General features: G+C 50.1%; 1 protein-coding gene across 1 annotated transcript in view; it reads left to right on the forward strand.

Moving 5' to 3' along the window:
• LOC146813577 (zinc-binding protein A33-like) overlaps window positions 1–15,955 on the forward strand; it is a 114,636-nt gene extending 98,681 nt beyond the window's left edge. The window contains exon 5 of the mRNA XM_085614775.1: window positions 15,456–15,955. Coding sequence (XP_085470901.1) covers window positions 15,456–15,955 — 500 coding nt within the window. The remainder of the gene's footprint in view (window positions 1–15,455) is intronic.
• The last annotated feature ends 354 nt before the right edge of the window (window positions 15,956–16,309 follow it).

A 16,309-nucleotide genomic window follows, 5' to 3' on the forward strand; every position in this document is an offset into this window, starting at 1 on the left:
CAGGACACATGCAGAAATGCTGGGCATCCCTGCAGATGTGTTTGTTATGACCAGGTCACAGGCCAAAATGTCTAACACTGAACAGGTCCTGGATCCTGGAAGAATGGACCAGGAGCCTTCCAAGAAAAGGAGCAGCAGGGGTAAGGCAGTGTCTCCCCCCCTGACTCAGAATCCAGACCAGTCTCTTGAGGGAGCTGATCTAAGTCCTGAATAAGGAACTGTCCCAGTTGAGCTTGAACCTGATCAGTTTGCGTTCTTGGGGACAGGGGGCCCTTCCAGGGCAAATCTGAGTTAGGAGCAGCTGAGCTGCCCTTCTCGTGAACCCCTCAGACAGCAGGCTGCTGCTGAGGCTGCTGGGAATGCTAATGGAACCAATGAGATATATTGGGATGATGGGTTCCTGTATTCAGAGTGTAGAAATTCCAAGCCTGGTGCCACCAGGAGGTTGGTTATACCTCTGAAGTTCAGGAGCTTCCAATTAACACTAGACCATGATATTCCCTTAGCAGGTCACCCAGGCCAAAACAAGACTTGGGACAGAATTGTCCTTCACTTTCATTGGCCACACATGTCTGAAGACACTAAGGAGTTTTGTCACTCCTGTGTCACCTGTCAAGCCAGTGGTAAGGCAGGTGGCACAACAAAGGCCCCCCTGACACCACTAACTGTGGTGGGGGTCCCCTTTGAGAGGGAGGGGATTGATATAGTTGGTCCCATGGATCCTCAGACAGCATCTGGGCACAGATTTATACTGGTGGTGGTGGGCCATGCCACTAGGTACCCAGAAGCCATTCCCCTTAGGACCACTACGGCATCTGTGGTGGCAAGGGCCCTACTTGGAATCTCTTCCAGAGTGGGTTTCCCTAAGGAGGTAGTATCAGACAGATTTGCAAACGTTATGTCTAATTACTTAACTGCTATGTGGAAGGAGTGTGGAGTAAATTACAAATTTACCACCCCTTATCACCCACAATGCAATGGGTTAGTTGAAAGGATCAATAAAACCCTCAAGGGCATGATCAAAGGTTTCCCATAAAACCTTAGGTGCAGATGGGACATACTTTTGCCCTGCCTTCTCTTTGCCTACAGAGAAGTTCCACAGAATGGGGTTGGTTACAGCCCATTTGAAGTTCTGTTTGGACATCCAGTTAGGGGTCCATTGTGTCTTGTGAAGGAGGGATGGGAGTTACCTCTCAAACCCCATAAACAGGATATTGTGGACTATGTACTTGGTCTATGCTCCAGGACGGCTGAGTACATGAAGAAGGCAACTAAAAACCTTGAGGCTAGCCAGGAGTTACAAAAGGCCCAGCATGATCAAAAGGCTGTTCTGACTGTTTACCAGCCAGGGCAGAAAGTATGGGTGTCGGAGCCTGTGGCCCCAGCATACCTCCAAGACAAGTGGAGTGGCCCCCATATCATACTTGAGCAGAAGGGAGAGGTTACCTACCTTGTGGACCTTGGAACTTCCAGGAGCCCCACAGGGTGCTCTATGTCAATAGGCTTAAGCCATATGTTGAAAGGGCTAACATGGGCTTGCTCATGGCTACTGATGAGGGACAGGAGGAAGAGAGTAATCAACTCCCTGACCTGCTTTCTCAGAACCCTGATGATGGATCAGTAGATGGTGTAGCCTTGGAATGCCGCCGCACTGTCCAGCAACAAACTGACTGCAGAAAAGTTCTCAGCCAGTTTAGACATATGTTCTCACTGACTCCTGGTCAGACTACCTGATGTACTCATGAAGTGGACACTGAGGACAGTCTGCCTGTTAAAAATAAGATTTACAGGCAAACTGACCATGTCAGGGACTGTATTAGGGCTGAAGTCCAGAAGATGTTGGAATTTGGAATAATTGAACCCTCAGATATCCCTTGGGCTAGTCCAGTAGTCCTAGTGCCCAAACCTCACATCAAAGATGGCAAGAGAGAGAGGAGGTTTTGTGTAGACTACAGGGGTCTCAATGCAGTCACTAGGACTGATGCCCATCCAATCCCTAGGGCAGATGAGTTATAGATACTTTGGCCTCAGGCAAGTTTCTGGGCACATTTGACCTAACAGCTGACTACTGGCAGATCAGACCAGCTGATGATGCAAAGCCAAATACAGCATTTTCTACCTCTAGTGGGCCCTACCAATTTGTGGTGATGCCCTTTGGTTTGAAGACTACACCTACCACTTTTCAAAGGTTCGTGAACAAAGTACTTACAGGCCTGGAAGCCTACAGTGCAGCTTATCTAGATGATATTGCTGTCTTTAGCTCCACCTGGGAGGATCACCTGGTCCACCTGAGGAATGTTTTGGAGGCCCTGCAAAAAGCAGGCCTAACTATCAAGACCACCAAGTGCCAGATAGGGCAGAGTCAAGTTGTGTACCTGGGCCACCTTCTGGGTGGAAGCCAGGGTCAACCATTGCAGAGCAAAATCCAGACCATCATGGACTGGGTTGCTCCAACCACCCAGACTCAGGTCAGAGCTTTCTTGTGCCTGACTGGGTACTATAGAGGATTTTTCAAAGGGTATGGATCCATAGTGACCCCTTTGAATGACTTAACTTCTAAGAAAATGCCCAAGAGATTTCAGTGGACAGTCAGCTGTCAAAAGGCATTTGATGACTTGAAGCAGGCCATGTGCACTGTGTGATAAATTGGCCTGGCATATGCTGTCCACCTGTTATAGTGGGCACCTTGTACCAGTCCAAACAACCCTTATTGATGATTGGTTTAAAGACAAACTTTATTGAAAGCTTTCCTAGTGGTAGCTATGGAGAGCAGCCTTCAGGCTAAGTCTTGAAGGAGTGTAAAGCCGCTTGGTTTACCAGATTATTAACCTCCTGAATAACCAAATGAAAGGAGAACCACACAAGGAATATATAAAATATATGTATTTATTACTAAACACTCTCTACTAACCTCTTTAAGAGATCAGAGAACAAGACACACAATATTAAAGCACTAGAACGACAGTAAATAGCACAATACACAGCGGGCTCCAGGAGGAGACCGAACCATATACTAAGAAAGTGGTACAACAGCCCCGACTTGACTAGACACAGTGCCTAGAGCACGTAGAATCGCTGGGAGCCCAAGGAACCACCCAAGGTAGTGGCACAGGAGATCCACGGGGAACGCGTGCAATGTGAGAACACAGGTGCGAGCCCTGTACTATTCTATGGGAAAGTCGCGGTTGGAGTTTTATAAGTTAAGGACACTTAGGAGAGGACATTGAGCAAACCCCTTTAGACTTAGGGGGTTCTAGGGCCAGCACCCACTGGAGCACTGGAGTACTCGAGTTACCTCACCCAGGGAAGCCGGGTGCATAGGTGTCAAATGGTGTCGGAAATCGTCGTTGATTTCAATGGCCATCTGCTGCAAAGTGCTGCTGCCGGGAAGAAGAAAATGTCCGGTGTGATCCAAGCCTGGATCGAAGATCAGAAGAACCTGAAAGCAGAGGGGACAGAGTCTGGGTCACTTGCCAGTGACCAGGGGCACAATAAACGAATGCCCACTGATGTCGGGTGTTTCAGGTGCGAAGAGGTGAAGCTTGACTCTACAGCCACGAGGACCAGGAGGCGTCGACAACAACCAGGAGCTGGATTCTTGCTGTCCTATGAAGGATGTCGAGTGCTGCGGTATCGGAGCTCAGATTGAACACAACAAGCCTTGGCAACAGCAACACAAGCAGCAAGAGAAAAGATGCTTCGGTGCGAACCAGCAAGGTCCTGGGGACTCCCCAAGCAATGGAGAGTCAGGGCACTTCTGCAGCAACCAGGGAAGCCCAATCAGAAGTAAAGTTGCCTTCACAGTAACCCACCAGTCGACGGACCATGGATCGCGAAGGGACCTTGAGAGAAAATACAAACAGCCAGCTCACGGAACACTCGTGGAGTGTAGGCGGGCAATCTTCTGTGCAATTATTGCTCGGGGACAGGGCTACAAGTAATCCAAAGCTCAGCTGCAGGAGTTGTTGGAAAGCTGATGCTTCTGCAAAGTGATGTGGTGTCCAGGGGTTCAGGTTGCACGGTCTCCACAAGGGATACAGGCCTCAGACTTGTTGTGGGCACTGATCGACCTCTAAGACCACGGAACCCCACCTCCTGTGTTGCAAAGTTTTTCGGAGTCCTCAGGAGCTTTGGAGATGCAAACCGGTCAGATACGTCTTTGGTGCCTGCTTTGCAGGGGAGTAACTCCTTTACTCCAAGGGAGATTCTTCAGTCATCTAGTTCAATGTAGATCATCGAAGTTCCAGGATTATGTATCAGAGTTTCATCCAGGTAAATCTAAAGTCCTGTAGCCAGGGGTTCCTATCTTATACCCAAGGAAGGGGTGGGACAGACTCTAGGGACCCACCTATGGGAGGGTCGGAAAGAGTAGTGGCTACACCCATTTCCTTTGTCCAGTTTCATGCCAGAGCAGGGGCTGGTAGCCCCTGCAACCGGTTTGAGCTGGACTATGCACAGGAACACCAAATGTGCCCCCAGTGCAGACTTCAAAGCACTCTTGGAATGCACCGACCCAGCCCCAATACACTAAAGCCTGTCTGGGAGGTGGTGACACCTCCCTGTGACAGTAAACCTATTGTCCAGGACTCCCCTGCTGGAGTTTCGTCCAGCATCAGGAGGGCAGACTTGTGTCTGTGGCTGGCAGCATCCATTTTGTGATAGCAGGGTCTGTTAAGCTGGTACCAGGTATACCAGTACTGTCATGTCTCTCCCTCTAGAAGGGTGGGATCATATTCACACACCAGTTACTGGTGTGGGGTTATGATTCCAAGGTATTTGACACCAAACACGACATGTTTCCATGCAGCCATCCCAAAGTTAGCATCTACCGCAAGGTTATAATGCACTTAAGAGTATATGGTTTGGCTGCATCACAAACAACCCTGGAATAAAGGTTCCTAAAACTGCAGAGGGGCTCTGCTCATGCATGGGCACCCTCTCACATGCAACCCAGAACCCTGCCTTCAGGATTGTTCAGGCCTGCCATAGGGGTGACTGATAGGTTTATATGCGCAGTGATCAGAAGAGATATAGGTAACCTATATCTCAGTAAGGGGTGCATACACCACCTTACCCAGGCTGCAGTAGCAGACCTGTGGTGTCATTTTAAAAGGCTTCCCAGGGGTGGCATAATACATGCTGCAGCCCCTGGTGGGCCTCTGGTGTACCTATGCCCTGGGTACATAGTATACAATATACTAGGGACTTATAAGGGTAACCCAGAATCCAATCTGAAACCAGCAAAACACCAGGAAAAAAGTGGGGGCAACCATGCAGTCAGATTCCACCTTCCTACATAACCCCTCAACCGAATGGAGATAAGGCTAACCTTGGCCAGTTGAGCCTTTATTGACTAAGTGGACATATAAGGAAGAACCTGCACTAGCATGGTTACCCCTTGTCTTATGGTCCACTAAGCAATCCCTAACCCCAAGGGTATGGGATGATCTCCACCATTTGGAGTTACTACCTGTAGTGTGTTTTGGCAAAGTAGAAGGCTGGTGAGGTGTCTGAGTAGAGATGTGAGGCCCTAAAGTTGGTCTCAGCTTCCTCAGATCACTGGTCACCATGGAGGCCTTTCTTTCCATGGCTGAGTTGTATCTGGCCCTAAGGGTCAACCTTTGGCTGTTTACAGCTGGGGGTTGGGTCCCTTTGTTTGGAACACTGGAGGGACATGGTAGGTTTTGAACCTTCTGGTCCCATGTTTGCCTTTGCCCAACAGAGTCCATCTGGGGGAGGTCCCTACACAAAGGTAAGGGGGGTCCCTCAGTGAGTTGAGGAATTTTCAACTGGCTAGGGATACTAGGCTGGGTGCCCCTAATCTGCTGATGGGGAGGTTCCTCTGGACAGGGGGCCCTGGGGGGTCCACTGACCTCCCTAACCTCTGCAGCCCTGGGCTGACTGAGGTAGGGTAGAGAGGGGCAAGGTACCTGTTCCAGACTGGGTAACACCTTGGAAGGGTCCCCTGCCATCAGGGGTGTTGCCAGGACAGGCCTGACTACCTCTGGGGAAGTTCCTTCACTAGGGGTAGGATCAGTTCACTGAGGAGGCTGACACTGACCTATGGTCTGGGGGGAAGAATACTTTTCTTCATCCCTTGTGCTGTCTTGTGGAGGAGAGTGGGCCATTCTTTCAGGCTCCATCACTCCAAAACTTCCCTGGGGTTGGGCCGTGGCCAGTACAGCCCCACCAACTCTCTCAGGAAGACCCAACATTCTTAAATGGGCCTGGTATTCAACTTCAGCCCAGGCTGAAATTTCCAGATCATCGCCCAACAGGCAATCTTCAGGCAAGTTTGGGGACACTGCCACTCTCTTTGGGCCAGTCACCCCTCCCCAGCAGAGATTGACTATGGCCATTGGATGATCTGTTCTGATACCATCAATGTTGGTCACCTGGTACTTGAACTCAGGTAAGAGCTGTTGAGGGGGGACTAGCTTCCCTGTCACCATGTTGACACTAGCCCCTGTGTCCCTGAATGCCAACGCCTTCCGACCATTGATAAGGGGCTCCTGTCTGTACTTGCCCAAGGTATTGGGACTCATAGTAAAAGTGGCAAATCCCATGCCACCATCACAGACTGAGGAGGCCTGTGAGCGGGACCTTTCTAAATTAGGGCCCACTTCTGTTCCCTATGAAATAGCACCTAACTTTTTGGGTGCACTACTACCAACTGGGGGATTACTACTTGTAGTACCAGGAGGAGTGGTAGTATTGCAAGGAGGAACATTTGCTTTATTGCCAACCCTAGGGCAACTGGGATAATTTTTCCAGTGTCAAGGCTTCTTGCACACATGGCAAAAGGGTGTCTTTTCAGGGGAGGAAGGAGTTTGGGGCCCACACCCAGAAGAGGACTTTTGGGGCCCTGTAGTGGACTTATCTTTAGACTTATCCCCACCTTTCTCTTGGGTCTTGGAAGAATCATTCTTCTGGTCACCACCCGGTGTCTTTGGCTTTACTCTGGTTTGAACCCATTTGTCTGCCTTCTTTCTAAATTCTTGGGGAGAGGTCAGATCAGAGTCCACCAGATACTGGTGTAAAAGCTAGATTTGACAATTATTAAGGATCTGCTCCCTCATAATGAAATTGTACAATCATAAAAAGTCATGCACCTTGCTGTCATGTATCCCACCTTCCAGAGCCTTAGTAGCACAATCTACAAAATCAACCCAGTCTTGAGTCTGAGCCTTTTGGGTATCTCTAAACTTCAACCTGTACTGTTCAGTGGTTAGGCCAAACCCATCAATCAGAGCACTTTTCAAGACCTTGTAATTGTCAGCATCCTTGTTAGAACTGGGGGTCGCTAGTTGGCAGAGGTAGGTACCTTTGACCAAATAGGGACCCTTGCTTCTAAGTCAGGGAAAGGGGATTACACTACTGGATAACCCCTGCTCACCCCCTTGGTAGCTTGGCATGAGCAGACAGGCTTATCTCAGAGGCAGTGTGTTAAGCATTTGTGAACACATATAGTAATACAGTGCAAACACTACAGATGGACACCACACAGGTTTTATGAAAATATATATTCTTTATATAGACTTAACACAAGACCACAAACGACAAAAATCCACAATACTGTACCTTAAATTGGTTTCAAGATGGTAGAATTAGCTTAGTTCAAGTTGTTGGTAAATGCGACACAGTTCTCATAAAAGTACCTGGATGCGTAACGCAAACTAAACAAAAGGCTCGCAGCATTGGAGATGCATCGGTTCCTTGCTTCGGGGGAGATGATGCGTCGCGCCTCAATGCTTGCGCAGAGTAAGGGATGCGTCTTGATCCTTACCGGAGAGGAGGTGATGCGTAGGTTCTCGTGCTACAGCCCGATTGCGATGCGGCAAGATGGTGCCTCGATGCGACAATCCGATGTGATAAGATGGCACCCTTGATGCGACGATGTTGAGACGATGCGACACGCCCTGGCAGCCTTGCGACGACTCTCGTACTTTGGAGCCATGACAGGCCCTGCGACACGCTTCTCTGATGATGCGACGGCGACCCTCACGGTTGAGACACGCTTCTCCGGTGATGCGACAGCAGGCAGCTCTGACGAAGGCTCGCTTCTGAGAGATGCAATGGCGGCACACTTCTCTGGCGATGCGAGGACTACAGCTGCGGCAGCGACACTCGTCTTATCGTTGCGTCGCGCTTCCAGCTCCCAGCGACATGCAGGCTTCTGCAGATAGAATTCCCAGCAAGGAAATTTAGAGGGGAGGTGGTGGAGAAGTCTGTTGTCCCTGAGACTTCAGCAGGAGGCAAGCACAAGTTCAAGCCCTTGGAGAAATATTCTGCAAGATGATGAAGTACACACAAAGTTCCTTCTCCTCTCCTTGGCACTGAAGACATCACTGTAGGCCAACCCAGCAACATAGCACACTAGCAGGGGGGCAGTCCACTCCTACAGCTTCCTTTGGTTCTTCTCCTTAGCAGAGGTTTCTTCTTGTTCCAGAAGTGATCTAATTTCTTGGAATCAGGGTCTCACTACTTATACCCCAAAATCCTTTGCCTTTTCCAGACCGTTTCTGGTCAGTCCTGGAGCACCTTGTTGACATGACTCCTTCTTTCTTTTCACAGTGCAGGGCAGAGACATCAAACGCACCACAGGAGGTGGAGCCAGCATTGTGGAGGGAAAGCACAGCCCTATTCAGGTCCCAGGTGCAACTCCTCCCACCCATCTACATGGAGATCTCTCTATTCAGCCCTGTGCTGACTCACTCTGTCTCCGGGAATTTCCCAGCCCCCTGGAATTCCCCAGCCCCTGTCACTCAAACTCCAGACAAGGAATACACAGCCTAGCAGAGGCAGGTTTGGATGGTGAGACAAGAAAATACCTACTTTCTAAAAGTGGTATTTTCAAACACAGAATGTTAAAACCAACTTCACTAAAAGATGTATTTTATCATTCTGAGTTCAGGCATACTAAACTCGAATTTCCACCATGTTCCCTGAGTCAGTTAGGATTATAAGATGTAATAATCAAACTGCCCATTCTGGCCTATGGAGAACAGGTAGCCTTGCAATAGTGAAAAAACGAAAATGGCTGTAATTCACTATTAGAACATGCCACACATACTTGGGCATGTTCTACCTTTTACTTACAATGCACCCTGCCCAAGGGCCTACCATAGGGGTGTCTGATATGAAGAAAAGGGACGGTTTAGTGACTGGCAAGTGGGTGCACTTGGTCAGTCAGCATGGCAGTCAGTGACTGCACACAGGCTCTGCAATAGCAGACCTGAGACACAATTTTACAGGCTGTTTCTGTGGGTGGCACAACCAGTGCTGCAAGCCCACCAGCAGCATTTGACTTACAAGCCCTGGGCACACATGGTGCACTGTACTAGGGTCTGACAAGTAAACCAAACCAACCAATCATGGAATCACAAATCAGTATATCAATTTAACATAGGGAGAGCATATGCACTTTAGCACTGATCAGCAGTGGTAAAGTGCCCAGAGTCATAAAAAAGCCAACAACAGGTCAGAAAAAATATAGGAGGAAGGCAAAAAGTTCAGGGATGACCCTGCAGAAAGGGCCAAGTTCAACAATTCTCTTCTCCAACAGTGAGGAGCTTGTCTCTACCTTTGTCTGCAAAGGAGAGTCACAAGATTGCTGCCCACTGCTCCTGAGGGACCCTCTGTACTTTACAGGCCCTCTCCAGTGCTGTTATCCATTTGTGGATGTCATCCCCACTCTGGTAGGGATGGACAATCTTGCTCAGGCTGCTATGGTCATGAGTATGATCTCTAACTCTAGGGAAACTGTTGCTGCCACCATGGGGCTCTAGACCCCATCTGTGTGAATCTCTCTGGAGCTCCAGGGATTCCTTACCTAATGCTAACAGCTCTCTCTTGATCCTAAGCTTAGCTTTCTCAAACTAAAGTAGTCTGTATTTTTTCTCATAAGAGGACTTCCTATGTTGAGGAAAAATGGTCCTATGAGAGACAGAGGTCCCTCCAGATGTACCAGAATGATTAGGCTCCAGATAAGGAGATCTTGATCTTCTCGGCACACCACCAATCCTTCCAGGTGGGGTATAGAGAGTGCCACTGAGGCCTTCTCCCTCACCTTCAGGATGGATTGGATTTTTCAGGTTAGAATCATCTTGTTCCTCCTGGTCAGCTTCAGAGTCCTGGTCATAGGTGTTGTCACATCGTGGCCTTTCCTCTTCTGCTGCCCCACCCACCCTGCCTGCCTCATCAGACCCTGGGGTCTTTCTGAGATCATCTAACAGCAGAGCCTCCATGAGGCGTTGAGTGTTTGCACTCCTCCCTGTCTTCAACTTCCTAGCTGTACACATGTTTCTCAATTCGACGAATGTGAGATGGTCATACTTGGATGACAAGGATCCACTGGCTTCAGGTCTTGAAGACATACTAGTGTAGTGAGGTGTTGCATCTACCTAACCTAGTGGGAGCTACTAGTCTCTCTTGAGTTGGGGAAAAGGGGTGTGCTGGTCCCTTTGCTAACCCAACTCCAAGTTCAGTAGAACTTACTTTATTCTAGACTTGATTTATATGTACCTACGCACATATAGTGGTTTTCAGTTAGTCACACAAAGAGATTATCTGGTAAAGCAATAGCAAGCTTGAATCCCACCGCTGCCACCAATGTGAGAAGTTGGCCTGGCATATGCTGTCCACTAGTTATAGAGGGTACCTTGTACCAGTCCAAACTACCCTTATTGATGATAGGTTTAAAGACAACCTTTATTGAAAGCTATCCGAGTGGTAGCTATGGAGAGCAGCCTTCAGGCTTAGTCTAAACACTCACTACTAATCTCTTTATGAGATTAGAGTCCAAGATACACAATTATACAGTTCTAAAACGACAGTAAATAGCACAATATACAATGGGCCCTAGGGGTAGACCAAACCATACATTAAGAAAGTGGTTTAAGAACCACGACTTGACTAGACACAGTGCCTAGAGAACGTAGAATCGCTGGGAACCCAAGGAACCACCCAAGGTAGTGGCACAGGAGACCCACGGGGGACGCGTGCAGTGTGACAACACAGACACGAGCCCCGTACTATTCTATGGGAAAGTTGGATTTGGAATTTTAGAAGTTAAGGACACTTAGGACTCTGTCCCCTCTGCTTTCAGGTTCTTCTCACCTCGGGTCCAGGCTTGAATTCCACTGGGCGCTCATCATCCTCCCGGCAGCAGCACTTCTTCGCATCACGCCATTGAAAACGACAAGGGTTTCCGACACCACTTGACCCCTATGCACCCGGCTCCTCTGGGGTAGGTAACACGGGTACCTCAGTACTCACAAGGGTGCTAGCCTTGGAACCTTCTATGTTTCAAAGGGTTTGCTTGAAGTCCTCTCCAAAGTGTCCTTAACTTGTAATTCTCCAACCACAACTTTCCCATAGAGTTGTACGGAGCTCGCGTCTATGTTCTCACACTGCACAAGTTCTCCGTGGGCCCCCTCTGTCACTACTTTGGGTGGTTCCTTGGGTTCCCAGTGATTCTACGTGCTCTAGGCACTGTGTCTAGTGAAGCTGTGGTTGTTATACCACTTTCTTAGTATATGGTTTAGTCTCCCCTGGAGCCCACTGTGTATTGTGGTATTTACTGTTGTTCTATTGATTAATAATTGTGTATCGTGTGCTCTAATCTCATAAAGAGGTTAGTAGAGATTGTTTAGTAATAAATACATATATTTTATTTATTCCTTGTGTGGTTCTCCTTTCATTTGGTCATTCAAAAGGTTATAATCTGGCAAACCAAGCTGCTTTACATTCCTTTGAGACTTAGCCTGAAGGCTGCTCTCCATAGCTACCACTAGGATAGCTTTCAATAAAGGTTGTCTTTAACCTATCATCAATAAGGGGTTGTTTGGACTGGTGCAAGGTGCCCACTATAACTAGTGGACAGCATATACCAGAGCAAATTATCACAGACAGTGACTTGTCTGAGGTCACACAGTATGGCATTAACTCCCTCTCTTCTCTCTGTGGTGCTGGGGTCTCTGGGCAGGACAGTGACTTCTGTGAGGTCACACAGTGTGTCATTAACTCTCTCTCCTTTCTCTGCAGTGCTGGGATCTGTGGGCTGGACAGTGACTTTTCTAAGGTCACACAGTGTGTCAGTAACTCTGTCTCTTCTCTCTGCTGTGCTGCAGTCTCTGGGCTGGACAGTGGCTTGTTTGAGGTCACACAGTGTGTCAGTAAATCTCTTTCGTCTCTCTGCAGTACTGGGGTCTCTGGGTGGGACAGTGACTTGTCTGAGGTCATTCAGTGTTTTATTAACTCTCTCTCATCTCTATGCAGTGCTGGGTCTCTGGGTGGGACAGTGACTTGTCTGAGGTCACACAGTGTGTCATTCCCTCTCTCTCCTTTCTCTGCACTGCTGCTGTCTCTGGGCTGGACAGTGACTTGTCTGAGGTCACACAGTGTGTCTTTAACTCTCTCTCCTCTCCCTGCAGTGCTGTGGTCTCTGGGTGGGACAGTGACTTGTCTGAGGTCACACAGTGTGTCATTAACTCTCTCTCTTCTCTCTGCAGTGTTGGGGTCTCTGGGTGGGACAGTGACTTGTCTTAGGTCACACAGTGTGTCAGTAACTCTATCTCTTCTCCCTGCAGTGCTGTGGTCTCTGGGTGGGACAGTGACATGTCTGAGGTCACACAGTGTGTCATTAACTCTCCTCTCCCTGCAGTGCTGGGGTCTCTGGGTGGAACAGTGACTTGTCTAAGGTCACACAGTCTGTCATTACATCTCTCTCCCTGCAGTGCTGAGTCTCTGGGATTGACAGTGACTTGTCTGAGGTCACACAGTGTGTCATTACCTCTCTCTCCTCTCTCTGCAGTGCTGCTGTCTCTGGGCTGGACAGTGACTTGTCTGAGGTCACACAGTGTGTCATTAACTCTCTCTCCTCTCCCTGCAGTGGTGGGACAGTGACTTGTCTGAGGTCAACAGTGAGTCATTAACTGTCTCTCCTCTCTGCAGTGCTGCTGTCTCTGGGCTGGACAGTGACTTGTCTGAGGTCACACAGTGTGTCATTACCTCTCTCTCCTCTCTCTGCAGTGCTGCTGTCTCTTGCCTGGACAGTGACTTGTCTGAGGTCACACAGTGTGTCATTAACAGTCTCTCCTCTCTGCAGTGCTGCTGTGTCTAGGCTGGACAGTGATTTGTCTGAGGTCACACAGTGTGTCATTACCTCTCTCTCCTCTCTCTGCAGTGTTGCTGTCTCTGGGCTGGACAGTGACTTGTCTGAGGTCACACAATGTGTCAGTAACTCTCTCTTCTCTCTGCAGTGCTGAGTCTCTGGGATTGACAGTGACTTGTCTGAGGTCACACAGTGTGTCATTAACTCTCTCTCCCTGCAGTGGTGGGACAGTGACTTGTCTGAGGTCATGCAGTGTGTCATTACCTCTCTCTCCTCTCTCTGCAGTGCTGCTGTCTCTGGGCTGGACAGTGACTTGTCTGAGGTCACACGGTGTGTCATTAACTCTCCTCTCCCTGCAGTGCTGGGGTCTCAGGGTGGGACAGTGACTTGTCTAAGGTCACACAGTGTGTCTTTACCTCTCTCTCCTCTCTCTGCAGTGCTGGGGTCTCTGGGTGGGACAGTGACTTGTCTGAGGTCACACAGTGTGATTTTACCTCTCTCTCCTCTCTCTGCAGTGCTGGGGTCACTAGGTGGGACAGTGACTTGTCTGAGGTCACACAGTGTGTCATTAACTCTCTCTCATCTCTCTGCAGTGCTGGGTCTCTGGGTGGCACAGGGACTTGTCTGAGGTCACACAGTGTGTCATTACCTCTCTCTCCTTTCTCTGCAGTGCTGCTGTCTCTGGGCTGGACAGTGACTTGTCTCAGGTCACACAGTGTGTCAGTAACTCTCTCTTCTCTCTGCAGTGCTGAGTTTCTGGGATTGACAGTGACTTGTCTGAGGTCACACGGTGTGTCATTACCTCTCTCTCTCCTCTCTCTGCAGTGCTGCAGTCTCTGGGCTGGACAGTGACTTGTCTGAGGTCACACAGTGTGTCATTAACTCTGTCTCCTCTCCCTGCAGTGGTGGGACAGTGACTTGTCTGAGGTCACACACTGTGTCATTACCTCTCTCCTCTCTCTGCAGTGCTGCTGTCTCTGTGCTGGACAGTGACTTGTCTGAGGTCACACAGTGTGTCATTAACTCTCTCTCCCTGCAGTGCTGGGGGCTCTGGGTGGGACAGCGACTGGCCTGAGGTCACTCGGTGTGTCATTACCTCTCTCTCCTCTCTCTGCAGTGCTGGGGTCTCTGGGTGGGACAGTGGCTTGTCTGAGGTCACACAGTGTGATATTACCTCTCTCTCATCTCTTTGCAGTGCTGGGATCTCTAATGGGACAGTGACTTGTCTGAGGTCACACAGTGTGTCATTAACTCTCTCTCCCTGCAGTGCTGGGGTCTCTGGGTGGGATAGTGACTTGTCTGAGGTCACACAGTGTGTCATTACCTCTCGCTCCTCTGTCTGCAGTGCTGGGGTCTCTGGGTGGGACAGTGACTTGTCTGAGGTCACACAGTGTGACATTACCTCTCTCTCATCTCTTTGCAGTGCTGGGATCTCTGGACAGGACAGTGACTTGTCTGAGGTCAAAAATTATGTCATTAACTCTCATCTCTCTGCAGTGCTAGGGTCTCTGGGTGGGACAGTGACTTGTCTGAGGTCACACAGTGTGTCATTAACTCTCTCATCTCTCTCTGCAGTGCTGGGGTCTCTGGGCGGGACAGTGACTTGTCTGAGGTCACACAGTGTGTCATTAACTCTCTCATCTCTCTCTGTAGTGCTGGGGTCTCTGAGGGTGGGACAGTGATTTGTCTGAGGTCACACAGTGTGTCATTACCTCTCTCTTCTCTCTCTGCAGCGCTGGGGTCTCTGGGTGGGACAGTAACTTGTCTGAGGTCACAAAGTGTGTCATTACCTCTCTCTCCTCTCTCAGCAGTGTTGGGGTCTCTGGGTGGAACAGTGACATGTCTGAGGTCACACAGTGTGTCATTAACTCTCCTCTCCCTGCAGTGCTGGGGTCTCTGGGGGGAACAGTGACTTGTCTAAGGTCACACAGTCTGTCATTACCTCTCTCTCCCTGCAGTGCTGGGGTCTCTGGGTGAGACAGGGATTTGTCTAAGTACACACAGTGTGTCATTAACTCTCTCTTCTCTCTCTCTGCAGTGTTGGGGTCTCTGGGTGGGGCAGTGACTTGTCTAAGGTCACACAGTGTGTCTTTACCTCTCTCTCCTCTCTCTGCAGTGCTGCTGTCTCTGGGCTGGACAGTGACTTGTCTGAGGTCACACAGTGTGTCATTAACTCTCTCTCCTCTCTGCAGTGCTGGGGTCTCTGGGCGGGACAGTGACTTGTCTGAGGTCACACAGTGTGTCATTACCTTTCTCTCCCTGCAGTGCTGGGGTCTCTGGGCGGGACAGTGACTTGTCTGAGGTCACACAGTGTGTCATTAACTCTCTTCTCTCTCTGCAGCGCTGGTGACTCTGGATCCAGACACGGCTCATGAATACCTGATCCTGTCTGAGGACGGGAGACGTGTGACAGGGACAGACAGGCAGCAGCCCCAGCCGGACAATCCCAAAAGAAACACTGGCTGTACATGTGTGCTGGGGCGGGAGGGGTTCACCTCAGGGAGGCATTACTGGGCGGTGCAGCAGCTGCAGGGGTGGGTGGATCTGGGGGTCGCAGGAGAGGTGCTGGGAGAGGGGAGGGTAACTGGTAGTTTCCCTGAGTGCGGATTCGGGGGTAGCTTTTGGCATGGTCGGAACTGGTATCTCACCTTCCATCCCGACCCCCTGTCCCCCCATCCACACCCCAAGAGGCTGGGGTTCTACCTGGACTATGAGGGGGGGCGGGTCTCCTTCTACGAAGCAGACACCTTGGAGCATTTCTGCACTTTCAATGGCACCTTCGCCGGGGGGGTGCACCCCTTCTTTCTGCTCGGGGCTCAGACAGAGCTGCGCCTGGTGTAACAGAGCCCCCCTCGCCCCCCTCAGCCCCCCTCAGACCCCTTCAGACCCCCCCAACGTCTGCAACAGGGCAGAGACAGACAGGAGCCCTCTTTGATTTCCTGCTTCTCCTGGTATTAACCCCCCTTAACTGGGGGCAGCCCCCTATTTCTTCCACTGCCCCGGGACAGACACCCCCCCCCCCCCTTGGGGGGTCCACAACTACTTTCACCTGGGGGTGCAGTGCTGCCATGTTATTCCACAATACCATATGGACACACGAAGGAGGGGGAAGTGGAAGACGTCCCCAGGGAGGGAGGGAGGGGGAGCTGGAGATGTCCCGAGGGAGGGGGGAGGGGGAGCTGACCCAGAGGGAGG

This window comes from Triturus cristatus, chromosome 7 (assembly GCF_964204655.1).
Source record: "Triturus cristatus chromosome 7, aTriCri1.1, whole genome shotgun sequence".
Lineage (NCBI taxonomy): Eukaryota > Metazoa > Chordata > Amphibia > Caudata > Salamandridae > Triturus > Triturus cristatus.